Source organism: Pongo pygmaeus, chromosome 4 (genome assembly GCF_028885625.2).
Source record: "Pongo pygmaeus isolate AG05252 chromosome 4, NHGRI_mPonPyg2-v2.0_pri, whole genome shotgun sequence".
Lineage (NCBI taxonomy): Eukaryota > Metazoa > Chordata > Mammalia > Primates > Hominidae > Pongo > Pongo pygmaeus.
In genome coordinates, this window is record NC_072377.2 from 165,258,309 (window position 1) to 165,284,706 (window position 26,398).

Below are 26,398 nucleotides of genomic sequence, written 5' to 3' on the forward strand. Positions count from 1 at the left end.
CTTTGGGAGGCTGAGGCGGGTGGATCATTTGAGGTCAGGAGTTCGAAACCAGCCTGGCCAACATGGTGAAACCCCATCTCTACTAAAAAAAAAAAAACTAGCCAGCCGTGGTGGTGGGCACCTGTAATCCCAGCTACTCGGGAGGCTGAGGCACAAGAATCGTTTGAACCAGGGAGGCAGAGGTTGCAGTAAGCTGAGACTGTGCTACTGCACTCTAGCCTGGGCGACAGAGCAAGATTCCACCTTAAAAAAAAATTATTTCTGCCAGGTGCGCTAGCTTATACCTGTAGTCCCAGCACTTTGGGAGGCTGAGGCGGGTGGATCATTTGAGGTCAGGAGTTTGAGACCAGCCTGAGCAACATAGCAAGACCTCCCATCTCTACAAATAATTTAAAAACTAGCCATGTGTGGTGGCACAGGCCTGTAGTTCCAGCTTCTCAGGAGGTTGAGGTGGGAGAATCACTTGAGCCCAGGAGGTCAAGGCTGTAGTGAGCTGTGATCATGCCACTGCACTCCAGCCTCGGCGACAGAACAAGACCCTGTCTCAAAAATATATATATTTCTATTGATTACTGAGGTTTTTGTCACCCTCTTACATTTTGTGCATGAGGTGAGTGCCTCAGTTGCCCTCCCCCACCCTCACCATAGTCCTGATGCAGAAGTCAGCCCACGAAGCCCCCCTAGATATAGGGAGTGCGACCCTCACCATTTGTCAGCTGAGCCCTGAGGCTCCACCCAGGGTTGGGCTGGCCTGTGAGGGCCTTGTGTGTCTAGTGCTCTTTGCACTGTAATAAAGGGAGCTGCAGATTCTCCAGGCTTTCTCCAGAAGGGGAATGGCTGCCTTTCAAAGTGTGTTCTGAATGAGAAAATACCCCTGGATCAAGGGCGATTTGAGTACACAAAGATGCACTGGGTTCTGTGGTGCTTACAAACATGGAGACCTACAGGTAGGCCCTGGTTGCTGAAGGCCACAGTAATCAGCCGCAGCTAGGAAGAAGGGCTGGGGACCAGTGCATCTGGGAAGGCCACCGCCTTGGATCCCCTTCCTCATCTGGGCCACCATCCCGCATGATCAGCCTGAGACCTCCAAGTGGCTTACCAAGGAAGCAGCCATCCTCAGAAATGTCAGGGGATAAAGGAGCACTCATCCTTGACATCACTCGCTACCAGAGACCCGCCTCAACTGCATCATCTGCTTCTGCCCTACCTGCCACAAACCCACCCTCTGCAGCAACCCTAGACCACATCCAAGGAAGACAAGACCCCAGCCCTGGGCCCTGGAAGGTCTCTGCTATCATCTGCCCCATGCTCTACAAAAGAGTGACGAGTCTTCCCCCATCATTCCCCCACTCTCCCTGAGGAGTCCCTGGTAGATGCCAAGGGGACATCGGTTCAATATGGGCCAAAAAGTGGCAACCACAGAGCTCTGGGGTCCAGCCCATCTTGCTGAGTTTGGATTTATTACCTGGGCTACAAAGGGTTAAGTCAAATGCCTTCAAATGCCCATATCCCTGAGGGAAGGAAGAGGAAGAAGCGAAAGGCTCTCCTAAAATTTATTTTTGTGAGAAAAAGAAAAGGAAAAAAGAACTGTTCACTGACCAAAGCTGACCCCTTCCCACAGGGGTGCTGCAGGGGACCCCAACCCACACGTCAATCTGATTGGGCCAGAAAGCCTTTCCTGAATTTTTCAGACCCACCCCAATCCCAAACCATTTATGGTCCAGAGAAAATGGAGTTATTTTAAATAAACCCCATTTTATTTATGGAGATGGCCACTCCTTCCGGAACCATCCCGTGCAGCTATCCTTGTCCCTGAGGATCTCACTAGGCGGGCAGCCAGAGAAAGCTGCTAGGGAGCTGCAGCTCCAACTGAAAATTCTCTCCAGCAAATTGTTTCATGGGGCTCTCAGTACCTGCGTTTTTTTCTTTTTTTTTTTGAGATAGCCTCACTCTGTTGCCGAGGCTGGAGTGCAGTGGCACAATCTCAGCTAACTGCAACCTCCACCTCCCGGGTTCAAGCGATTCTCCCACCTCAGCCTCCCCAGTAGCTGGGATTACAGGCGCCCAACACCACACCTGTCTAATTTTTGTATTTTTTTAGATGACGTTTCGCCATGTTGGCCAGGCTGGTCTTCAACTCCTGACCTCAAACGATCCGTCCACCTCAGTCTCCCAAAGTCCTGGGATTACAGGCATAAGCCATCGCATCCGGCCAGCACCTGGCACTTTTACTTCGGCTTCTTAAGCCCTCACATCCCTGCATACTGGAAACACTTGGGCTTGGGGTGCGATTCATTTGCGTGGGATCCATTCCTGCCATCTTAGATCAGCAGTTCTCAGGCACACGTGCATATCCTGGTGTATCTCATTCATTGAGAAGCGGGCCTGCAAAAGATTAACTAATAATAAAGTGCTCAAGTCTGTGGCCGACTTGACTCATGCATTGAGCAGATTCAGGATGATCCGCTTATCAGTGTCACTTTGCATTCTGATAAGCCTTGGTGAGTGGAACGAGCTCTGCCATGGCCTGGGAGGTTCTGTATTATCTTCCAGCCTCACGCCTCCTGCCTCCCTTCTCAGTTCTTACCTTGGCCCCTCCCTCTTTCCTGTCAAGGTCTTTGCACTTGTAGAGCCTTTTGCTGGAGACCTCTTTTCTGAGGCCTTCACGATGCTCTATTTCCTTCTTTGGAGCTCAGCTCAAAAATGGAACTTTTCCAGGTACTGACTTAGAGGGGTCTTAAGAGAGCCTCTGGGGAAGGGACATGAGAGGCTGGAAATAGCCTGTTCTTTGATCTACATGGAGGTTTCAGGGTGTGCACATAAGTAAAAATTATTCACTGAGCTGTCAACTTAAAATTTGGAGAGTCACTGTATGTAAATAAACCTAAAAAGGCAAACTTAAAAAAAAAAAAAAGAAACAAATTTCCACCTCTTCCCTGTCTCCTGTTATTTCTATTACTGTCAACCATGGCATGTTCATTTCTATCCTGGCATAATATTATATTATTTGCTCGTGTATTTGTAAATTGTATCTCCTGCTAGCATGTAAGCCGCATGAGGACGGATACTCTGTCGTGTCCACTGCTGCATCTTTCAGAGAATAGCATAGTGCCTGTTACACAGGAGATACTTTAAAAAGAAGTGAATAAATAGATGGTTGGATGAATAAAAAGGTTTGGATTTAATGATGGGGAAAAAAAGAGGCAGAGGAGGTGAGCCTGAGGCTAGAACTGCTCACTCGACCCCCCACCCCCACCCTACAGTTGAGGGGTCTTGCTCTGTAAGCCCAAGTCCAGAAGCTTGTTCCCTGCCTGGAGGACCGCCCTGGCATGTCTATATCTCGTTGGGGTCATCCTGGTCGGCATAGATTAGGAAGCCCGTAAAGAGGCTGTCTGTCCAGTAAGGGTCATAGAAGAGCCCGTTCTGCTCTGAGTAGAAGATCTGCAGCCAGACTTCGTCACCCTGCTTGACAGCCAGGATGGTGGAGCCTGAGGCCACATCATGGTTGCCGGTGTTGGCATCAAAGGTCCGGATGCGGTACTGGCCATTGTGCACCAGGCCGATGGCCAGGTGCTTGTTGGCCAGCGTGATGTCGTAGGTGAAGTAGTAGATCCCAGGCACGCCGCAGACGAACTTGCCACTGGAAGCATTGTAGTGGCCACCCTCGTTCATCAGAATCTTGTCAAACTTGATGGGCAGCCGCTCCCGTGGGTAGCTCTTGGTCACTGCCACTGAGAAAGCTGACTTGGTATGGCCACTGCCACAGCTGCAGGGGCCTGGGAGGCCTGGCTCCCCCTTCTTGCCCTTGGGCCCCTTCTTGCCTGGTGTGCCATGCTTCCCGGGGGTACCGTTGACCCCCTTGGGGCCACGGGGGCCAGCCCGCCCAGTGGCCCCGGCTTTGCCCTTTGGTCCTGGCTTTCCCCGGTTACCTGTCCGGCCAGGTGGACCTGGAAGACAGAGCAGCTGGTGTTATGGAGGGTCTTCACAGAGCTAGGCAGAGGGGTGCACCTTGGTTTTCCAACCTTGGAGAAGGAGTGCTTGGGTAATAGAACAAGAAGGCTTTGCAGATGATGACACTTACCTTCAAGAATCACTGTGGATCAGAGCAAAAAGAATAACTTGTAACAGTTCACACCCTTTCCTTTTCCTGCCTTCTAAGGAAGGGTCTGGTCTGTCTGCCAGATCAATCCTTCCATGGGCTGTGCTGGTAATGGGTTGAGAAGAGAACTGGAAAAAGCCTCTTGATTTCAACACATTGATCTTAGTAAAATCCCTGCCTAGTGCATACAAGCCCTGCCCATGTGTACAAGGATTTTATTGCAGCATTGCTTATAATAGCAAAAAATAGGAACAACTAAATGCCCATCCAAAGGCAAATGATAAAAAACATTATGGTCCATCTATACTGTGGATTTCTATGCAGGAGTTAAAAAAAAAAAAGTAGAATTACATATGCTCTATGAAACCTTCTCTAACATACACTAAGAGGAAAGAGCAGGTGGCCAGACCCTTTATGTTAAAAGGAAGCCAGGCCAGGCATGGTGGCTCGCATCTGTAATCCCAGCACTTTGGGAAGCTGGGACTGGAGGATCGCTTGAGGCCAGGAGTTTCAGACCAGCCAGGGCAATGTAGCCAGACAGTCTCTACAAAAAATACCAAAATTAGTCAGGCATGGTGGCGTGTGCCTGTAGCCCTATCTACTTGGGAGGCTGAGGTGAGAGGATCCCTTGAGCCCATGAGTTCCAGGTTACAGTGAGCTATGATTGTGTCACTGCATTCCAGCCTGGGCAACAGAGTAAGACCTCGTCTCTAAAAAATAAAAATTAGAAAAACAAAAGGAATGGAATCCACAATGCTATTTTTTTTTTTTTTTTTTTTTTTTTTTTTGAGACAGAGTCTCGCTCTGTCGCCCAGGCTGGAGCACAGTGGCGTGATCTCGGCTCACTGCAAGCTCCGCCTCCCAGGTTCACACCATTCTTCTGCCTCAGCCTCCCGAGTAGCTGGGACTACAGGCACCTGCCACCACGCCCGGCTAATTTTTTGTATATTTAGTAGAGATGGGGTTTCACTGTGTTAGCCAGGATGGTCTTAAACTCCTGACCTCATGATCTGCCCACCTCAGCCTCCCAAAGTGCTGGGATTACAGGTGTGAGCCACCGCGCCTAGCCCACAATGCTAAATATTTCTACACCCATTTAAACGCATAGAAGAGTGCTTGGCCTATAGCAAACATTCCCTAAATACTAGCTGGCATTCCCTGCAGAACAATTCCCCCAATTGTGTTTTCCTTTAGAAGGCTTTTTGATATTTCATACTCTAATGTTTCATAAAATGCACATTTCTCTCAATACAACATTTTTGGCTACTGATTGTATAAAATCAATTTAGTTTATGTCCCCTCAACTCAATACATTTTAAACAAAACCTATATGGATAGTGACTTGAGTTCACTCGACACAAGGTTGTTACAACCATATGAACTGGGTGATCAAGGAAGTAATGTTTTAGGCATTTTACATCCTAACAAGTTACTTTGTTTCTTATACATCTGTATGTAGGCATTTCACTGTGTTTTAGAGTTTTGAGTTAATCTGTAATGCATCTGAATTTTTCCTATTTTACATAATTCGGAAATAGGTTTCCAAATTGCATTTTGTTACTGAACACTTGATTTTCAGGAACAGAGTGCTTATGTTAAGTGCCTGACAATGGCTAGTATTATTAAATACATATGTAAATACACAGAAAAAGGCCAGGAAAGAGACACACCTAACCAATTAATAGTGGTTACCTCTGGAGGGTGAGGGAAGGATGAGAAGGGGTAGTAAGTAAGGAGGACTTTTGCTTTATGTGTATTGTTTGAATATATTACAATGAGACTGTATTTGTATATTACTCATATAATTAAAAATAAACAAAAAGAATGGGAAAAAATAAAACTCAGAAAAGTCACAAAGCTATTTCTTGAAAAAAATGAAAGTAAACAAAAGGTGGGAAAAGGGGCCAAGAGAAGAGGAATAGAGACAGAATCTTTTTTTTTTTTTTTAGAGATACAGTCTCACGCTGTTACGCAGGCTGGAGTGTAGTGGCGCGATCATAGCTCACTGTAACCTCAAACTGTTGGGCTTGAGTAATCCTCCTGCCTCAGCCTCCTGGGTAGCTGGGACTTCAGGCACATGCCACAACACTTGGTTAATTTTAAAATTTTTTGTAGAGATGGTGTCTCGCTATGTTGCCCAGGCTGGTCTCAAACTCCTGGCCTCCCAATACTCTTGCCTCGGCCTCCCAAAGGGCTGAAATTACAGGCATGAGCCACCACGCAGTCCCCAAGTCATTTTGACTTGGGGTTTTTGGCGGGAGACAAATAGATAAAAAAGCTTACCAGGAGGTCCTACCATGTATTATATAATGTGCTTCTCTCTTCATTACCTTTTTTGAGAGACTTTGGGAAAAGCTGACTTTACTCTTGAAAGGCTTTTCTGGAGGTGAATTTGTATGTGTGGTGATGGGGGGTGGTTGGATGTTATCCTGAATTGGCCCCAGGGTGACAAGCTTTGTCTGAGTCACATGCGCTGGGACTCTCCCAACACTGCCTTCCTTGGTGTGGTGGCTTCCTTCTCTGCAGAGACTCAACACACAGCAGAACAGATGGCCAAAGGCAGCCCCAGTACATGGTAGAACGTCCTGGTAAGCTTTATCTATTTGGGGAAAAAGTCAACAGCAGAGACTCTGTCCCTCAGGATCCATATGCAAATCTCAGGGAAAACTCTAGCTGGCCTGCTTGGAGCACATGTCCAGACCTGAGTCTGCCGCTGTGGTCAGGAAATTGGGTATCATGACACCAGTGCCCAGCATGCTGGAAGACCTACCCCAGCTAAAGCTATGATGGTTACTTTTATACTAATCTCCTGGGGAGGAGGTACCTTTGAAGGAATTAGTTTGGTGTGGTAGGAAAAGACCTGGATTTGTAGTCAGCTATCTGCGTGTTATGTGAGCTCAATAAGTCAATTACAGGGTGCCTAACATTTATTGTATGTCTATGCTGAGACTGGTGCTTCATACATTGTTTTATTTCGTCTTTACCACAACCTTGTGAGACAGGTGCTTTTATTATCCATATTTTAGAGATAAGGAAACCATGGTTTGGAGGTAAGTTAAGTAGTTTGCCAAAATCAGTGTCTAGGTTTGTTTCCAAAGTTCATGTTCTTGCAAGGATGACATTTTGCTCTCAACTGAATCACTCTGACTCTCAGTATCCTCATCTGTCACATGGGGAAAATAAGAATCTCTCCGGCACACGATATGGATGGTTAGATGGGCAACATGTTCAAAAGTGCTTTGTCAATATTAAAATGCCATACAAATGAAAATTATTATATTTCTCTACTGCTTAAAATGTAGGCTTAGGGATGCTGCTGACACTGAAAAGTGCTTGGTTGCTGGGGTGAAAGTTTGGAGATATAAGGAATGTCACCACGGAAAGGTCTGTAGAGTATATCCATTCTGCTCGCCATCTGCCTGGCATCCCTTCCTTTGGGGAGTTGCCCTTCACCATTTCATTTCATATGGTCCTAGCGGGGCTGTCAGTCACAATGACTGACTGCCCCCACCACCCACTCACACACATGCAGGGGTGGGCCCATGAGCCTGCCCTGCAAATGGAGGCACCTCACCTCCTTGGTCAAGGGAATTGGTCCAGGATACACATGTGGCCAAGGAGAATTGGCTGTTCTGAGATTTGCTCTGTGGATGAAGCCAGGAAGATGTGGGCTGGAGCCCAGCAGTGCTATTTCAGAACTTCCAGCCTTTGTGAGGATACAACAAACACAGAGAGAAGCAGAGCCCTGACAATGATATTTGAGCTCCTGGACTCAGCTATTCCTGGAGCTTGGCTCTTGGACGTTTCAGGCTTTTTTTTTTTTTTTTTGAGACAGGGTCCTGCTCCGTTTCCCAGGCTGGACTGCAGTGGCACGATCTCAACTCACTCCAACATCTGCCTTCTGGATTCAAGCAATTCTCCTACCTCAGCCTCCTGAGTAGCTGGGATTACAGGCATACACCACCAGCCCTGGCTAATTTTTTGTATTTTTAGTAGAGATGGGGTTTTGCCATGTTGGCCTGGCTAGTCTTGAACTCCTGGCCTCAAGTGATCTGCCCACCTCGGCCTCCCAAGTGCTGAGATTACAGGTGTGAGCCACCGTGCCTGGCCTGATGTCTCAGTTTTATGAGCTAATACATTCCATTTGGGACTATAAATTGAGTTTCTGTCACTTGCAATCATCAAGAGTTCTGAGTAATATTTTGGGAGACTTTTCCAAAGTCACTTAGCAACCCAAAGGTGCAACAGGGACAGGAACACAAAATTCAATACCCATGTTCCTTTCAGAATAAACTGCTCTGAGGCTGGGCACAGTGGCCCATGCCTGTAATCCCAGCACTTTGGAAGGGCAAGGTAGATGGATCACTTGAGGTCAGGAGTGCGAGACCAGCCTGGCCAACATGGTGAAACCCCATCTCTACTAAAAAATACAAAAATTAGCCAGGTATGGTGGCACACATCTGTAGTTCCAGCTACTCAGGAGGCTGAGGCAGGAGAATTGCTTGATCCCAGGAGGCAGAGGTTGCAGTGAGCTGAGATCACGCTGCTGCACGCCAGCCTGGGCGACAGAGCAAGCCTCTGTCTCAAGGGGGAAAAAAAAATATATATATATATATATATATATATATTTATCAGTAAACAGTAATTTGATTTATAATGAAGAGGATTAATACTAGTTTTATTAACTTCATGACGCCCCCGGCATGCTGGATGCTGTCAGCCAGGTGGGAATGAGAGGAGCAGGTATAGGCCTCTTACCTTCCTCTCCGCTGTCCCCCTGGTCGCCGTCGTGTCCATCTTGGCCGTCTTTGCCAGGAAAGCCCATTCGTCCCATCATTCCTGAGGGCCCTGGGGCTCCTGGGGGGCCGGGTGGGCCCTGGGGGCCAGGCAGGCTGCAGACCAGTTGAGGGGAGCTTTTCCGGAAGTCCCTGCGAGCAAAGGCGCCAAGAAGTGGGTCAGCAGCACAGGGGAGGGCACAGGCCAGGAGCACCCAGGGGATCATGGTGGTCACCTGTGGGAGGCAAGAGAGCTGTGACAGGTGAGTGTGGCCACCAAGCTGACCTGGGGCTGGTCAGAGGGGATGCACAGGAGGAGGCAGCTGGGATACACTCAGTTGGATTTCTGTCTCTTGCTCTTTCCTGCATCACATACAAGTAGATGTGATGTGGACAGAGTCGTCATATCTTGAGGACGTATTTGGGTGAGTGGAGTCATTACCCAGAATACACTTTGAAGGGGTCTCGGGGGTGAGGCATTCATCATCAGACCATCATCCTCCAGAGTGGCTGAAACGGATGCAGAACTTATGACCCAGAGACTGATGACTGGGAGGAGCTGTGAATGGAGAGAAATGATCCATGGTTTCATCCAAATCTATGGCATGAATAGAAAGTTACAGCTCTACAAGGGTAGAAATGTTTGACTTGTAGGTGACTTTGCAACTAGTCTGCTTCTCATGGGAGACTCAGGGTTGCACATGAGGAGGGCTGAGGATTCAGTTACTGAGTGGAGGTCAACCATCACCTGAGCGACCCTGGCAGGCCGTGGTAGCAGCTCCTCCCCCAAGTGCTTCCTGTGTGCCAGGTATGTGCTAAGAGCTTTCCATTCATTACTTGATCTTCACAATACCCTTATAGAATAGATACAGGAGAAGAAGCAGAGGCTCAGAGAAGTTGAGCAATGTGTCTACATCACGCTTTTCCAACTCGGGGCCTGTGAGCTGCATGCACCCCAGGATGGCTTTGAATGCAGCCCAACACAAGTTTTGTAAACTTTCTTAAAACATAGTGAGATATTTTTTGCGATTTTTTTTTAAGCTCATCACCTATTGTTAGCGTATTTTATGTGTGGTCCCAAGACACTTCTTCTTCCAATGTGCCACAGGGAAGCCAAAAGATTGGACACTCCTGGTCTACATCATGCGATGAGTAGATGGCAGGGCTAAGGTTGGAACCAGGCTGTCCAGATCCAGAGCCTGTGCCCTCCTGTCCCAGGCTAGACCGTGTCCTTAAGGCTGATGGCAGCAATAGCATGATCCCACCGGAGATCAGTGTGCTATGCACCTGGAGGTATCTATTCCCTGCCCTCACTATGCATACGCAGAAACTGAGACCCAGAGCAGAAATAAGCAACTTACCCAACATCTCTCAACAAATCAGTTCCTTTGCTTTGTAATTAACAGCCTCTCTCTCAAGAACGAAACCAGGAGGGGGATCATCCCAGGCATGACTTCCTGCCATGGCGATTAACTATAAAATGGCAACTTGCTTTGTGACCTTAAGCGAACCCTTTTCCCTTTCTGGGCCTCAGTTTCCTCACCTGAACAACAGGGGCTGGGCCAGAGCAGTGGTTCCTAAACTTCAGTGCGCATCACACTCACCTCGAGGGCTTGTTAACACACAGGTTGTTGGGCCTTACCCCCAAAGTTTCTGACTCATTAGTTCTGGGGTGAAGCTGGATCATTTGCATTTCTAATAAGTTTCCAAGGGATGCTGCTGATGGTGGTCCAGAGACCTTGTTTTGGGAACCACTTGAATAGATGGTCTCTAGGGTCTCTTCTAGCTCCAATGCTGAGCCTTTCAGACTTCTATCTGTTCTCTTTCCAGATACAAAGCACTGTGGGCTTCGTGGTCCTCACTCAGCCTGTGGCTATCCAATCAGAGCGTTTGAGTATTAGGGGCATCCTCGGCAGCTGTGGTCCTGGTTGCACGGCAGGGGCATTGCTCAGGCATTGACCTTTGGAACTCATTTTTCCTTCTGGGCTTTCAATCTCCTTTCCCTTCAGACTCTGCTTGGCCCCTGGCTCTTGGAGCCGGTCCGGGCTTTTTGGCTGCCTCTGGCTGTTCCCCTCAGAAACAGGCTGACCATACCTCTCCTCCTGCCCCCTCCAGGATCTTTAACCCTGGAAACAGATGCTGAGGGGAAGGCCTGGACTTGCAGAGAAAGGAAAATGTTCATTGCCCACATCCCAGTAGTGTGACAATCACGGGGCCCAAAATGGTCACTCCCAAAGAGCCTGCAAAAGGCCCCCATGGAAAAGACAGCTTTAAATGTCTGCCAGGCACAGAAATGCAGAGCAGTCTAGGCCCGCCCCAGTCGTGAAACATCAAGAAATCCTCCTCCTGTCCCTGTACCTCCCCTCCCTTCAACTTGGAAAGAGGTGAGCTGACAAGGGGAGCAGATGGCCTTGCCTGTTTCACACCTTCACTGGGGGAGCAGGAAGAAATCTCACCTTCGAATGGAAATTGAGGTGTGGGTTGCCTGGGAGTGGAGACTTCAACCAGGGGCAGGAGGAGCTCCCCTCACTGACTAAATTATAAGTAGGGAGGGGTAGGCAAAAATAAAGACGCATTTGATTGTATTTCTGATGTCACACTTGCTCTACCTAGGTTGCATAAATAATAGTAGAGATGGTAGGCAGGTACGGCAAACATCGTGGAAATGTTACATGAATGACAGGTGCTTTTGGAAAACTACGGCCTAGACACTCCCAGGCCCTGTGAATCACCATTTCTTTCCCTTGTCTATGTGACGAGAGTCTTGGAAAACTGGTTGGCCTTATTTGTGAGCTGCAGCACATCTGGGACCCCCAGAATAGAAACTGAATTTTTAAAGCAGGTTGGAAATGATTTGGAAAGTTGCAGTCTACAATCATTTTGCAGTAGGGAGAGAGGGAGGAAGGAAGTGGAAGCGAGTCTTCAAGGCAGATGAGAATCCTGCAAACAGCTAGCTGAAGACAGGCAGAAAAGAGAGGCAGCCGGACGAGAGAGAGGGAGAGAGACAGGCAGAAAAGAGAGCCAGTCGGACGAGAGAGAGGGAGAGAAAGGGAACCATCTGTCACAGCTGACAACTCCCCTCTCTCTTCTGACCTCCTTTCCTAGCCACACAAGCTCCACAAGAGGAAGGCAGATTTGCTCTCTTGCCTACAATGCCCTTGCACCAGCTTCTCTGGACAAAGAGGGAATGCCTCTCTGGGAAAGCTGGTTTGGGGCAGGCCCCAGTGCCTGGGTGGAGGGGCGTGTGTCTGAGACACACAGGGAGGAAGCGTTTTATGAACCGGAGCCTGAAGCTCCTGGAGTCCCAGAGGAGTCTTGGGAGCTAGAGCCAGGAACTGTTTTGGAAATAAAGGCGGGGAGACTAGATTCTAGTTCCAAACCTAGAGGAAGGGAGGGAGAGGAGAGTCTCCTTGCCTCCACAACACCTCCAAGAAAAACAAGGCTCCAAATAGCCCTGCTCCCAGCTTGTGCCCTGCCCCACCCTCACCCCACTCTCTACACAAGGGTGTCGAGAAAACCTGGGGGCAGGGTGCTTAGAGGGGTGCTAAGGCCCCAAGGAATCCAGGCAGATTAACTCTTCTGGGGCCTTTCTTTAATTTTTTTTTTCTTTTTAGGGATGGGGGTCTTGCTCTGTTGCCCAGGCTGGAGTGCATGATGGAAGAGCTCACTACAGCCTTGAACTCCTGGGCTCAAGTGATCCTCCTACCGCAGCCTTCTGTCCCAAGTAGGTGGACCTACAGGAGTGTGCCACCACTCTCAGCTAGCACCTTTTAAATACATTTAGAATCAAGAACTTGGGGGGGGCCTCAGGGAATCATCTAATCCAACCTCTTCAGTTACAGATGGGGAAACCAAGGCAGAAGCAAACTGACCTTATTACGCACCTACAATGTTCCAGGCACTGTGTGAAGCCCTGTATCTACATTGCTTTTTTTTTCTCACTTTGTCACCCAGGCTGGAGTGCAGTGGCATGATCTCGGCTCACTGCAACCTCCACCTCTCGGGCTCAAGTGTTCCTCCCTCCTCAGCCTCCCGAGTAGCTGGGACTATAGGAGCGTGCCACCATGCCCAGCTAATTTTTGTATTTTTTGTAGAGATGGGGTCTTGCCATGTCACTTGCTGGTCTCAAACTCCTGGACTCCAGCGATCCACCTGTCTCAGCCTCCCAAAGTGCTGAGATTACAGGTGTGAGCCACCGCATCCAGCCTGCTGCATTGTTTTATATGAAGCTTACCAGAGCCCTGTGAAGCTTACCTGAGCCTTTATTGTCCCATTTTTTTTTCAGAGGAAAAAACAGATACTCCAAGAAGTGAAGTTATTTACCCAGAGTCACACAATCAGGGATTAATGGAGATGGCGTCCAAACCCATGTCTGTATGCCTCTGAAAACTATGCTTAATCCATGCCACCTTGCTTCCTGCCCCTGCTATTTTCCCCCCATTTTATAAAAGACACTCAAACTTGGAGAGGCTAATTTACTTATGTTTACACAACTAGTTAGTGGCAGAAGTTATATTTGAACTTGGGTTTGGCTGACCCTAGTACCCAAATGCTTTCCATTATGTCAGCATTTCTTATATTTTTCCCCCTAAATATCCCACATTACAGAAAAGACCTGGAAGCATATGCCAAAACCACACACAGCCATAGAGAAATCTCTCTGATGCCCTGTATTTTATTTTACGATTTTTACACACACATTACATGACTTTGAAAATGTACAAGTGATGCTTTTTCTCTCTCTCGGGGTGCTGGAGTAAATCAATGCTTGAGCAAAACCTCCTGTCCTTTGAGAGGCCACACTTGGATTAGACAAGGTGATGAGAGGCGTGGAGGGGATAGCCTCCCGGGCCCTGGGTCCCCACCATAAGCCCCTTTGGTGTGTTAATGGGGGAGTTTCCAAGGCCTGAGCCAGAAGATCAGGGTGTCACTCCCCAAGACCCTCCAGTAGGTGCTGGCTTAAAATAGCAAACATCAGAACCCCGGACATGGCTTACAAGGCCCCAACTGAGCTGGCTCCAGCCTCCGCCCCAACTTCAGCCCCTCCCTGGCTCCCTCGGCTCCTCTGGCCCAGCAACCCCTCCCACCCCCACTACCTTTTCTAGGCCAAGCCCCATTCAGCCCCAAGGCGCCATCCACTCCACCAGTAACCTCACGGCTCCACCCTCTTGGTTTGCTGGCTCTTTATCTGCTGTATTTCAGTTTAAATGTCACTTCCTCCAGGCATTCCCTGACGTGCCCTCTCAGCCAGCGCCCTCTTTCTGCAAGCTCCCTTTTCCCAGCTCTTTGTTTCTTTTCCAGCACTTGAAACCACTCACCCATATTCACTTTACTTGGTTGCCTCCCCCATGTGTCTCCACTAAAATGTAAGCTCCATGAGTACAGGGACCCCAGCTGGCCACCTGGCTTCAAACTTACTCACACACAGTGAATGTTCAAGAAATATTTGCTTAATTAGTAAGTGTTGGAGATGCAGACTCTGCCCTCAAGAAAATCCGCAGTGAAGAGAAAACCAGACAGTGGCTGAAATCCAGAAGAGAGAGCACTGACACCCCTTGATACAAATCAGTTCTTTTTTCCTCTGCTTTTCTAACCCAAATCAGATCAAATCCCTCCTTGCTTTTGACCCCTTACAGTATAGGGGCTAGGTTGTTCCCTCTCTGGCCCCTAGGGTGGGGCCAGCCTTGCAGAATGCCTTACATAGAGTAGGTGCTCCATAGAGAGCTGTCCAATTAACCAGAAGAGAGGTAAGTATTAGTCCTTTCTCACCTGTAAAAAAACAATCTCAGTTCCTAAATTGTCCTTTCTGGGGGTGGGAAGGTGTTAGTTGAATATGGAAGCCTTCATCAGAGCCTTCCTACTAAAGGGATAAAAAATATTAGTTGGTTAAACCCCAGAAATGGAATTGTGGGTTGCTAAACTTGGATGAGTTCTTTTTTTTTTTTTGAGATAGAGTCTCGCTCTTTTGCCAGGCTGGAGTGCGGTGGTGCAATCTCGGCTCACTGCAACCTCCACCTGCTGGGTTCAAGCAATTCTCCTGCCTCAGCCTCCTGAGTAGCTGGGACTACAGGTGCGCACCACCATGCCCGGTTAATTTTTTGTGTTTTTTAGTAGAGACGGGGTTTCATCATGCTGGCCAGGCTGGTCTCGAACTCCTGACCTTGTGATCCGCCTGCCTCACCTCAAAGTGCTGGGATTACAGGCGTGAGCCACCATACCTGGCTGACCTTGGATGAGTTCTTAAGTCTGGCTTTCAGCTGCCCAGTCCCTGGGCTTCTCATCTCTCTGTTAAGTAGCTAATGATTCATCAATACACATGTTCTAGAAAAGCGCTAGGAGCTAAAGTGCCACAGGCTGGGTCTACTGTCAGGGAAGTCTTCCTCCTGGCCCACAGGACATGGCCCCCTGGTTTATTCCCAAGGGCCCTCTGCCCAGACTGTGATGTGAGAGGGGCCAAAAGTGGGGATGTGGGCCTCTCACTGATCCTTCCTGAATGTGTCTGCCAGTAGAAGCTCCAGGAATACTTGTCGTGAGCAAGCCTGCTAGGCCTGGGTGCTGAACAGTCTCCCCTTGCAGATTGGAAGATGTAAATTACGCTCAAATAAATCTGACCTGTTGGTTATCAGGTTTTGACACACTGACAGATAGGAGTGGCATTTAACTCCATGGTTAAGAGCCATGGAACACCCAGCACTTGGTTCCCTCAACTATGCAATAAAAATAATAGTATACCTACCTCAGGGAGTTTGTGTGAGAAATGAGTGAAGGAATGCATTCAAAGATTCTATCTAGCCCAGTGTAAATGCTCCACGGTTGGAAAGAACTGTGCCTAAAATGCCCCCAATCCTTAACCTCCTCTGGGAAGCCCTCAGGTAGCTGCCAGCCTCATCCTTCAAGTCTCAGGTCTCATATCATCTCCTCAGAGGGACCTGCCCTGATCATGTGATCCAAAGCATTCCACCCATCCTGCATATGCTCTTATCCCATCCAGTTCTTTCAAGGCACCTGGCCCAATTTGTGATTATGTATTTGTTTGTTTCTTGACTTGTTAACTTTCTGGCTCTTTCCCTGGAATGGAAGGTCCAGGAAAGTATGGGCCCTGCATGTTGCTCTCAGTTGGGCTGCTGGAGCCTAGCGCAGTACTGCATAGAGTTAAGTGCTCAACACGCAGCTGTTGAATAACCTTGAATGAACTGGCCACCCTTACGGAGACAGGAATAATCCAGGGTGGTCATAGGAGAAAAATTCCAGGCAGCAATTTGACATGATTAGAGGTATATAGGCCGATAAGACCCTGAAAAACAGGGTGTGGACCAAGCTGGCTAAGACCCACTGGACCCAACATGGTGATGGATTTGATCTAGGTTTCACCTAGGACCTCTTTATACGCTCATTCATGTACTCAATCACACACCCACCAGTGCCACGACAGCTCCGAGAACACCCATATTTGGTGTAGAAATGAGTGGCACCACAGTTCCGGGAAATCTCCACCTTTTTCCAGGAATTTTAATGAATATTCCACCTCTTGGTTAAAGAAACCCATAAAGATAGAAACCCCAAACCCTTCTGCCCAAGTCTCTCTTGAGAATGCCCACAGCCCCCTCTCCTGAGTGTGTACTGTTTTCCCTTGCAAAAAGTCACCATACTTTCACAATTTTCTGACTCATCCTTGAATTCCTTCTTGAGATGCTGTCAAGAGCCTGGACACTGGCTGGGGTCGAGGTCCCACTGGCGTTTGAGGACCTCCCCAGCCCACTGGTATTATTATAATTTATAAAACAAGGGGATCACAAGGGTCTCAATAAACGTGCGGATGACAAAGCCTCACTTGGCTACTGAGGAAAACCCAGTGCAATGACTGGGCTTGGATTCTGAAGACCAGGGTCCCAGTCCTAGTTTTGTAACTTACTAATTGTGTGACTGTGAAAAAGTCATTTCATCTTATCTGGGCCTTCATTTCCTCACCTGTAAAATGGAGATACTAACATTTGCCCAGTCTGCCTTACAGGGTTATTCAGAGAATCAAATAAGATAGTGGATTTGAAAACAAAACGTGATACAAAAGTTAGAGCCGTATTTAAAATTGTAATTGTCACTAGTTGCAATTGAACTAAGGGATCACAGTCCTGAACTCCCACTGGGAGCCCCCGGAGTGTTTCAGGGGAGGCCTCATCCTTGGTGGAGGAGGACACCCAAATCTCGCCCAGCAGGGAAATTCTCCCTGTGTTTGGTGTTAAAAGGGACAAGGCTTGCTTGCAGATGAAGCTTGCTGAAAATCCACTTTGATGGGAGAATAGAATACTATAATAAAAAACACTCCACGCCCTCCCTGAATTCCAGGAAGTAAATTGGAAACAGTCCTCTCCAGCTTCCCTGAAAAGCTAAAGAGATCCTTTGGAGGAAAAAGCGACTGGCTGCTGCTCCTCACAGTACTCACGAAATGTCCCCTCTCTCCAGATCTCAAGATCAGTGTCCTTTTGGAAACTGTCCAGAATCCAGAGTCTAAATACAGAGGCTTAAAAGTCCTGGGGCCCACTTGACAGGATGCCTCAGAAAATATTTGATCTGCTATTTTCTCTCTCCTCATTTCTGGTTCAGCCTAGAAAATGAGATCCAAGGACACATCATGATCTAAGAGGGTCTCGGAAGCCAGGGGTTTGTCTCAGCAAGAATTCCTGAAAGCACACAGGAAATCAGCCCGTGTGTTAAAGGTGAAGAATTATACCTTCTAATATATACACGCCCAGTCTTTACAAAATGACAAACGTGGTATATAACGTGGTGGGCAGTGGAGCCTACCCCCGGGCCCTGGCCTGCTGCACATCTGAGCCTCAGCTGCCTCCTCTGCACAATGAGGGCAAGAGTCAGGCTCTGGAGTGGCTGAAGACAAAGCCATCAAGCTTTGGCATTGTCTGCAGCTGTTTTCTGCCACGTGGAGACCAAGGACTGCCGTGGGAGAGAAGAATGCAGCAGCTGTGCGAGATGTGAGGGGGAGAGAAGGCGGTTGAGGGTGTTCACATCCCCATATCGCATCCCCAGGGCCAGTCTCCACGTGCCTGACTACAGCGGTGGGGGAGTGGGTGTGAGCAGCTCGGCCGAATAGGAAAATGACGCAAGTCACATGTGTCAGTTTGTCTTGTAGTCACATTAAAAAAGTAAAAAAGAAGCAGGTGAAATTAATTTCAATGCTATTTAGCCCATGATTTCCCAAATATCATCATTTCAACATGTAATCACCATAAAAATTATTAATGAGACATTTTACATTCTTAAGTTAGTACTAAGTCTTCGAAGCCCAGTGATGTATTTCACACTTGCAGCGGATCTCAATTCAGACTGGAGCATTTCAAGTCTCCAATAGCCGCATGGTGGCTTCCATAATAGCTCCAGCATAGCTGTGTGAGTTCAGATGCCATGAACTAGCTGTAGTACCTTCACACATTACTTAATCTCTCCCCTTCAGTCTCCTCCTCTCCAACATGAACACGATAATAATAGAACCCACCTTAGACAGCTGTTACGAGGATTTAATGTTTCTAGAATAAGGCCTGGCATATGGCAAGAGGTATAAAAGCATTAGCTTCTATTATTTTATTATTTCTTGCCCTTCCGAAAATCAAACAAGACAATGGATGTTGAATGTAATGATACGAGTTTTAAGACCTTGTTTAAAATTGTAATTGCCACTAACTGCAGCTGAACTAACAAAAACCAGTCCTGATCTGCCACCCTGAGTCCTGCATGCATTTCAGGTAGAGACTCCTGTAGCTTCTCATAAATTCCCATTTTCACTTAAGTTAGTTTGAGTTATGGGTCTGTCAGGCACTACCAAAAAAAAGTCCTAGGGAGGCTGGGCCTTTTTTCCTGCCTTGCTGTTTCTGCTCTGAGGGAAGGATGGGGTGTTGCCTTGGCTCCACAACTTTGAGCCACCTGGTGTGTCCGTGCTCCATAATACAAAGACCAGGGAAGAAGCGAGATGGTGCTCATCTCATCAAGTGACAGGGCGAAATGGGATACGAGGTGTGCATGTGTGCATGATACTGTAGCCTGGCACATGGATACCCAATAAATAGTATGGTTTATTATTATTGCCTTTGAGGCCAGACACTGGGGAATTGGAGGTGAAAAGATGTAGTTGCTGCTCCTGTAGGGCCCACTCTGATCCCTAGAACTACCTGGGCAGGTTATAACTGTCTGCTTACCTGAGCATCCAGCCGGCACACCTGTGTGACCAGGAAAGGAAAGCCTTACTCTCCTTTTCCTTTGTAATAGGTGCCCAACAGCATCTTAGACGTAACAGCATTCAAGACCAGGCAGGCAGCAGGGGAAGGAAATTTTGGGATTAGGCAACAATCCCTGGGAATGACATAAAAGGGACTACACTTGAAGATCTAAGAACTGAGGGAGAGAAACAAATTCTGAACTTTGAAGAGGACAGGGAGAAAAGGCTAAGTTTTCCTTGACTTTTCTGGGTGAACCCAAGGACTTCCATGGAGTCATTTCTGTTCAGGCCTTGATGGGCGTTCAGAGTAACCCTAAACTTCTGATACAGGGCCGGGCACAATGTCTCACATCTATAATCCTAGCACTTTGGGAGGCTGAGGTGGGGGATCACCTGAAGACAGGAGTTCGAGACCAGTCTGGCCAACAAAGTGAGACCCTCTGGGCAACAAAGGGAGACCTCCCCCCCCCACCTCACCCCGCCATCTCTACGAAGAAAAAAAAATCAGATACAGGTCTACCCCTAGAGAAGCACGAGCTGGTCTGGTGGTTAAGTCATTTTCCAGCTGTTTGACCTTGGGCCAAGTTATTTAATCTCTCTAGGCCTCAGTTTCTTTGTCTATAAAATGAGAAAAATAATACTGTATGGTCTTATTTGAATTTGAATATTTATTGTTTCACTTAATATGTGAAATCTGAAATAACCCCAATTTTCCCAAGTTAAAAGTTGTCAAGAATCTTGTAAGGCAGTGTGAACTGTAAATTGTAAACTGTGTTTATGCTATAGCCACATAATAGCACTGTCCTAATAGGTAATCAGAAATATCTACCATTCTTCAGCAGGTGAGCTTTTTTTTTAATTTTTAATGTCCATAGATTATTGGGGAACAGGTGGTGTTTGGTTACATGAGTAAGTTCTTTAGTGGTGATTTGTGAGATTTTGTTGTACCCATCACCCAAGCAGTATATACACTGTACCCTATTTGTAGTCTTTCATCCCTCACTCCCTTTCACCCTTTCCCCTTAAGTCCCCAAAATCCATTGTGTCATTCTTATGCCTTTGCATCCTCATAGCTTAGCTCCCACTTATGAGTGAGAACATATGATGTTTGGTTTTCCATTCAGCCTGTGAGCTTTTAATGACACCAGTTTTGAATTATCTGAGGTCTTTAGGAATGCCTCCCTTGAGTAATTTGACTGTTCACACCTCCTTTATAGAGTAATTGTGAATATTTAATGAGATAATGCAGCAACCAGCCCACAGTAAGCACTCAGTAACAGTAGTGATTTTTGATACAATAATCATTCCTGAGAACAAAGAGAGAGATGATGTCATGGGAGAAGGTTGCCACACTCATGAGAATAAACCAGCAGACCTGGGTAGACGTGGGTAGACCTGGGTCTGCTGTTTCCCCATCTGTAAAGTGGCCGTAATAGTGACCCTGTGAGGAGCTGAACATTCGCAAACTTTGGCATCAATGGCAATGAAAGCAGTTATAATGGCTGATGCAATTTTATAGCTGGGCATGAATGCAAAGAGGTACGGGATTTCTACAGGGGTGCCCTACTTTAAACAAGACTGTAAAATTCAAATTTAGTCATTCAATGATTAGCTTTTAACTTTCTGTTAATGTTACAATGTGCAGGCTGAGTGCGGCGGCTCACACCTGTAATCCCAGCACTTTTGGAAGCCAAAGCAGGTGGAGTGCCTGAGCCTAGGAGTTCGAGACCAGCCTGGACAACATGGCAAAACCTCATCTCTACAAAAACTACGAAAATTAGCCAGGCGTGGTGGTGCATGCCTGTAGTCCCAGTTACTTGGGAGGCGGAGGGGGGAGAATCACTTGAGTCCAGGAGGCAGAGGCTGCAGTGAACAGAGATAGTGCCACTGCACTTCAACCTGGGCAACAGAGCAAGACATTGTCAAAAAAAAAAAGAAAAAAAGAAAAAAAGAATAAACAATGTGCAAAGACTGGCTGAGAAGGATTAAAAAGCTACGGAACATGCCCCTGCCACTGAGGAAGTTATAGCCTAGACAAGCAGGGATCAGTTGGCTTATCAGTGGCCTCATGCGGATCACAGACTACTCTGTACTTTTTGTTTTGGGTTTTTAATTTGAAATTGTTGCCAATGTAAAACTTGGGAGATTTTCTGTTAACATCGATGTTTGCAGCTTTTCTTGAGCAGCAGAAGGATCTGGGCAGCACTGAGCCTGCATTTGGGCAGGTCAACAGGTAGCTGCCCCTTGAGACAAGGTATTACAGGCTGACTTGTGTCTCCCCAGAATTCACACATTGAAGTCCTGACTCTTAGATTCTCAGAATGGGACTGTATTTAGAGATAGGACCTTAAAAACTGTAACCAAGGTAATATGAGTTATATGGGTAGGCCCTAATCCAGCATGAGTGGTGTGGTTACATGAAGAGGAGATCACGACACAGACACACACAGAGTGACAACCATGTGAAGACACAGCAGATGATGGCCACCTGCAAGCCACAGACAGAGGACTCAGAAGAAACCAACACTTCAGACACCTTGATGACGGGCTTCCAGCCTCTAGGGATCGTGGGAAATAAATGTCTATTGTTGCAGCTCCCCAGTCTGTGGTATTGTCACAGTGCTCCACGCTGACTAGGACAGAGAGCCTGTGTTCTAGAGTGTCCACAGTCCTCACCCACTCCCCAATGTCATGCATCCCATTCCTATACACATCGTGCACAGTCTCTGTCAGTATCTGGGTTTGCAACCCCTAATCTAGAGGAAAAGAGTAATGATTCTCAATGTATGTTGTGTGTTCTTATTTCAAAGTTTTGATGTTCACATCTCCTTTAATTCTCCCCACACTTCTAAGAGGCTGATACTGTCATCTCCACTTGGCAGAAGAGAAAACAGAGCTCAGAAAAGGGAAAAATTACTTTTCCTAGGTCAATGTTTGGGTGGAACTCAGGCCTGCTGGCTCAGGGCCCAGAGCTCAAGTTCCTCTACCATGGCCCCTCAGCTAACAGGGGAGTTACTAACAGGGCAGTGATGTGTATGTTCATGTGTATGTGTGTTATAGGAGTAAGCCACTTAACAGAAGTGAACAAATCCAGGGGAAGGTTATTTGCTTGAAAAAATATTTGGCACATAATTCCTTTCAAAAGAAAAGCTAGAATGGGCTGGGCGCGGTGGCTCATGCCTGTAATCCCAGCGCTTTGGGAGGCCGAGGCGGGCGGATCACAAGATCAGGAGTTCGAGACCAGCCTGGCCAATATGGTGAAACCCCATCTCTACTAAAAATACAAAAGTTAGCTAGGTGTGGTGGCGTGCACCTGTAGTCCCAGCTACTGGGGAGGCTGAGGCAGAAGAATTGCTTGAACCCAGGAGGCAGAGATTGCAGTGAGCCGAGATTGTGCCACTGCACTCCAGCCTGGGCAACAGAGCGAGACTCCTTCTCAAAAAAAAAAAAAAAAAGAAGCTAAAATGGAATATAACTAACAGAAGTTTGATTTATGCAAGAGTTCATCTCACAGAGGCAAATTAAGGTTGGCAGGCCTTTGACCTGGGAGAAGGAGTGGGTGAAGCTGTGGGTGTGGAGAGAGACTCTGTTACCCCACAGTGAACATTCAGGAGTAGGAAGCATCAGTGATTGAGACAGCAGGAGAGACTATCTGATCAGCAGGGTCAGCATAAGAGAAGGAATAGCGAGACGGGAGGAAGAATAGGGAGATTTGCAGAGAAAAAAAGTGACATCTTGGAGAACTTGCTGAATATTCGATGGAGACAGAGTGGCTTCAAACATGACTCCAGCCTTGTGAAAAATAATCTCAGTTTATCCATACAATGACACACTATGACACCATTAGAAGAACAAAGTAGGCCTGTGCATGCAGATATGAAAACATGGCGAAGACACACTGCTAAGTGAAAAAAGCAAGTTGTATCATGGAATGTAAAGTATGCTTCTTTTTGAGTTAAAAAAAAAACAGCACAAATATAGAGTATGTATATGTACAGAAGGGTTGGGGAAATACTTTCTGAAAAGACACAATCTTGTTAAGGGGTTACCTTTCAGAATTGGGAGGTAGCGTGTGGGCTTTTACTTTTCTCTTTCTACCTTTTTGAACTGTTCGAATTTCTTGTGATGAGCATCGTTACTTTTATAACATTTAAAACAAAAGGTAACCCTTAGGTTTAAGGATTGGAAGACAGGTAAGTGTGGTATTCCTGCTAGGAGATGGGGAGAAGTCAGACATTTGAGAGGAAAAAATTCTGCAGTGAATCTGATGTGTTACAATGAAGGGCTGTAGTGATGCTTGGAAATGTGTGGAGAGTCTGAGGATCGGGCAGTTGAAAGCAGGAGTAATTGATATAATTACTCTAGATGACAGAATAAATTAGAGAATGGTGCAGAGGGAGGGCAAAAATAAGGATGTGAGGGGACAGATTTTTAACAGTGCTAACTGAGCACCAGCCTTGGGTTGACCTATGTAAGACATTGTCTTTCTATTACTGCTACTTCAGCATGGTGGAAACACAGGGTCTCTGAGAGATGGCCAGTCTAAGGAAGGGACCCCTGCAGGCTTCCAGGCAGGGCAGTTTTGTGGTCAAGGAGCAGAGGAGGATCACAATGAGGTAGTGCAAGGGACTCATGGTGTCAGAGGAGAGACCTGGGCTGGGAGACTATTAGGGCCCACTGCAATTGTTTAGCTGAAAAGCGACGTCCTAGAATGGGGCAGCAGCAGTGGGGATGGAGAAATAAGGACAAAGCATATTAAGACAAGTAGTTTAGGTGGGGAAGGAGAGTGAAGAGAGTCATGAAGCACTGGGTACAAACCTCTGCCTGCCGTTCAATAGCTTTTGAGCTCAGTTTGCCAGTCTGTATCATATGTTTAAATAAATGTGACGATTAAGTGAAATAATGCATTCAGTAAATGTTAACTGTGATTGTTAGCTCGGGTATTGGACTCAGATTTGCCAGACTTCAAGTCCCTTTTTCATCAGTTACTAGCTGTGCAACCCTGTCCAAGTCATTAATGTCTCTGAGCCCAGTTCCTCTTTCGTAGACGGGGATAATCTGTTGTCATGAAAACGAAAGAGCACAAGTAAAGTGCTGGCAGGACTTGGCACAAAGTAGGCGCTCAATAAATGGCAGAGCTACGGGTGTTACTGTTGTAACGGGTAAACCACTGGGCACACAGCCTGGCACACAGTAAGGACTCAAAACATGTTAATTTGTATTATAATACAGAAGGCAGAAGTCGAGAGGCAGGAATGCAGGAGCTGCCCAGCCCGCAATAAAGGCGCGCTGGCAGCTCTCCCACCTTCCGCATCCCGTCCCGCCCGCAGCAGTGCGAGTCCTCCTCCTCCTCCTCCCCGCGCGCACTTGCCGCCCCCGCCCGACCGCGGTGAGGGACACTCACCCTCGCGGCTGCCCGCCACGTCCAGGGGCGTCCGGAGCAAAGAAGCTCTCGGTGGGGCTCCGCGTCCCGGCTTTCCTCAGCGGCAGCAGCCGAGCAGCCGGGCCGAGCGCCGGCCCCAGGCATAGTTTTCCCATCCCGTCATGGGCTGGAGAGCCTTCCTCCCGGTCACGTGGGCGGGCCCGCAGCGCAGCATTCTCTTTTTAGCAGCTGTTTGGAAAAAACTTGCAGTGCTGATGACAACTCGGGTGTGTCGGTGCAACTCTGCGTTTGTAGAGCTTGTTAGTGTATTTGGAGGTTTTGTGCGCCAGAGTGATCAGAGTGATTGTTTCCCACGCGTTTGCAAAGGTGTGCATGTACTTGAGTGTGACGATAAATCATAGGGATGTGTTTAGTTGTGTGTGTGCGTACGTGCGTTTATCCAAATTTTCATCAGGGCTGTTCGGTGTATGCACACGTGCATGCACATGACCAAGATGGCAGCTTGGTGTACAACTGGAGTGCACATCAGTGGTTGGATGTACACGATAGTGGCTAGACATCTGTATGTGGGGTGCATGTTTAAATGTGTGTGTGACTGTGCAGTGGCTCATTCTATGTGTTGATTTCTATGCATGCCTTGGCGTGGATTTTGTCCGGATGTGAGTGTGCACATACACACTACTGTGGGTGAGTTCCCTTGTGTCCCAGCTCTCATTTCTCTTCTCCCCAGAAGGTGAGGATTCACTGGTCTCACTCACTTTCTGGCCCAGCCTCAAGTCATTGAGAGACTTATGGAGGGTCTCAGCTCCCAGGATAGGCAAAGCAATCCTGTTTGGGAATCAAGCAGGCACTGGAGGAAAGGAAATCCTCCAAGGCCTGGCTTTTGCTTCTCCCTGTTCCTTCCACTGCTCTCTTCCACTAGCTACCCATATTTCACTCCACGCAGCCAGAGCATCTGGTTAACAGCTGGTAAGTGACACAAAATTTACAGTCAGAATTTTAATACAGATATGCATTTGAATTCTAATGTTGTATCCACCACCTTAATCAAGTCAGATAATCTCACAGGTGGTGTTTTATTTTCTAAAAAATTGGGAGAATAATATTACCTGCACTGCCTTTACCCCAAAGTTGGGACACTAACTCATAAAGATGTTTGGTAAGCCATTGAACTATGTAGGGAATTATTACTAATATTACATAAATACTATTTGAGAAAGAAAGTTTGTATGCTCAACAAACATTCATTCAACAAATATTTAATAAGTATCTATTGTGTGACAGTCCCCAAGCAAGGTGCTGGGGATATAGAGGGAAACAAATAGGCTTGATGCCTACCCTCATGAAACTTAGAGTCCTCCAGTTGGGGATGACACAAGTGGTTACAAGTGAAATGAGTGTTATAGAAAAGAAAAACTTAAAGTATAAACTGGGCAGTCAGGGGAAGTCCTGGGAAACTGATGTTTCAGGTGAACCCTGAGAGATGACTAAGACTTGTCTGAATGTAGGGGAAGTGTGAGCTCAAAAAATGAAGGAATGATAACATGTGGAGTGGAGTTTAGGGTGTTGATACACAGATGGCTAGAAAGGAAACTTCCATCCACCACCTCTTGGGTCAGGTGTGTCAGCAATCGGAAAGGTGAGGAAACTGCTTAGAATGCCTGGAGGCCATTCAGAATCTAAAGGGCTCAGGAAAGCCCCTCTCCTAGAGTAGAGTGGTAATATCTGTGTGTTATCCATGTGGCTCTATTATGACAGAGGTTGAAATCACCGGCATGCTCTCATTGGTTAAAAAAAAAAGGTTAATGAAAAGTTAAGAAAGGCAGTGGTGCTATACCTGGTAGTGTGAAACATTTAATAAACACTACTGATTGAATGAATGGGGGCAAATGTTTTCCCAACTTTTGAAGGATACC

The 26,398-nt window shown here is 47.2% G+C and overlaps 1 protein-coding gene across 2 annotated transcripts; it reads right to left on the reverse strand.

The window, feature by feature from the left end:
* Nucleotides 1–1,537: 1,537 nt before the first annotated feature.
* Nucleotides 1,538–24,670, reverse strand: C1QTNF2 (C1q and TNF related 2). Of its 2 annotated transcripts, XM_063665332.1 has the most exons (4): nucleotides 24,504–24,651; nucleotides 9,317–9,433; nucleotides 8,858–9,110; nucleotides 1,538–3,947 (listed from the first exon to the last, which is right to left on the reverse strand). In XM_063665332.1, exons 1-4 carry the CDS (start codon nucleotides 24,624–24,626, stop codon nucleotides 3,334–3,336), a joined length of 1,107 nt encoding a protein of 368 aa, XP_063521402.1. In that variant the 5' UTR covers nucleotides 24,627–24,651; the 3' UTR covers nucleotides 1,538–3,333. The 2 variants fall into 2 exon arrangements, with proteins under 2 accessions (XP_063521402.1, XP_054345001.1); XM_054489026.2 differs by lacking the exon at nucleotides 9,317–9,433 and having other exon boundaries at nucleotides 24,504–24,670.
* Nucleotides 24,671–26,398: the final 1,728 nt, after the last annotated feature.

Excerpts from the sequence above, each read along its gene's own strand:
- C1QTNF2 (XM_063665332.1), bottom strand. The coding sequence starts at position 24,626 with ATGCCTGGGGCCGGCGCTCGGCCCGGCTGCTCGGCTGCTGCCGCTGAG. Across the intron at positions 9,434-24,503 it reads CGTGGCGGGCAGCCGCGAGG|CTCCTCCCAGTCATCAGTCT; the intron begins GTGAGTGTCCCT and ends CTCCATTCACAG. Across the intron at positions 3,948-8,857 it reads GGGGGACAGCGGAGAGGAAG|GTCCACCTGGCCGGACAGGT; the intron begins GTAAGAGGCCTA and ends TCTGTCTTCCAG.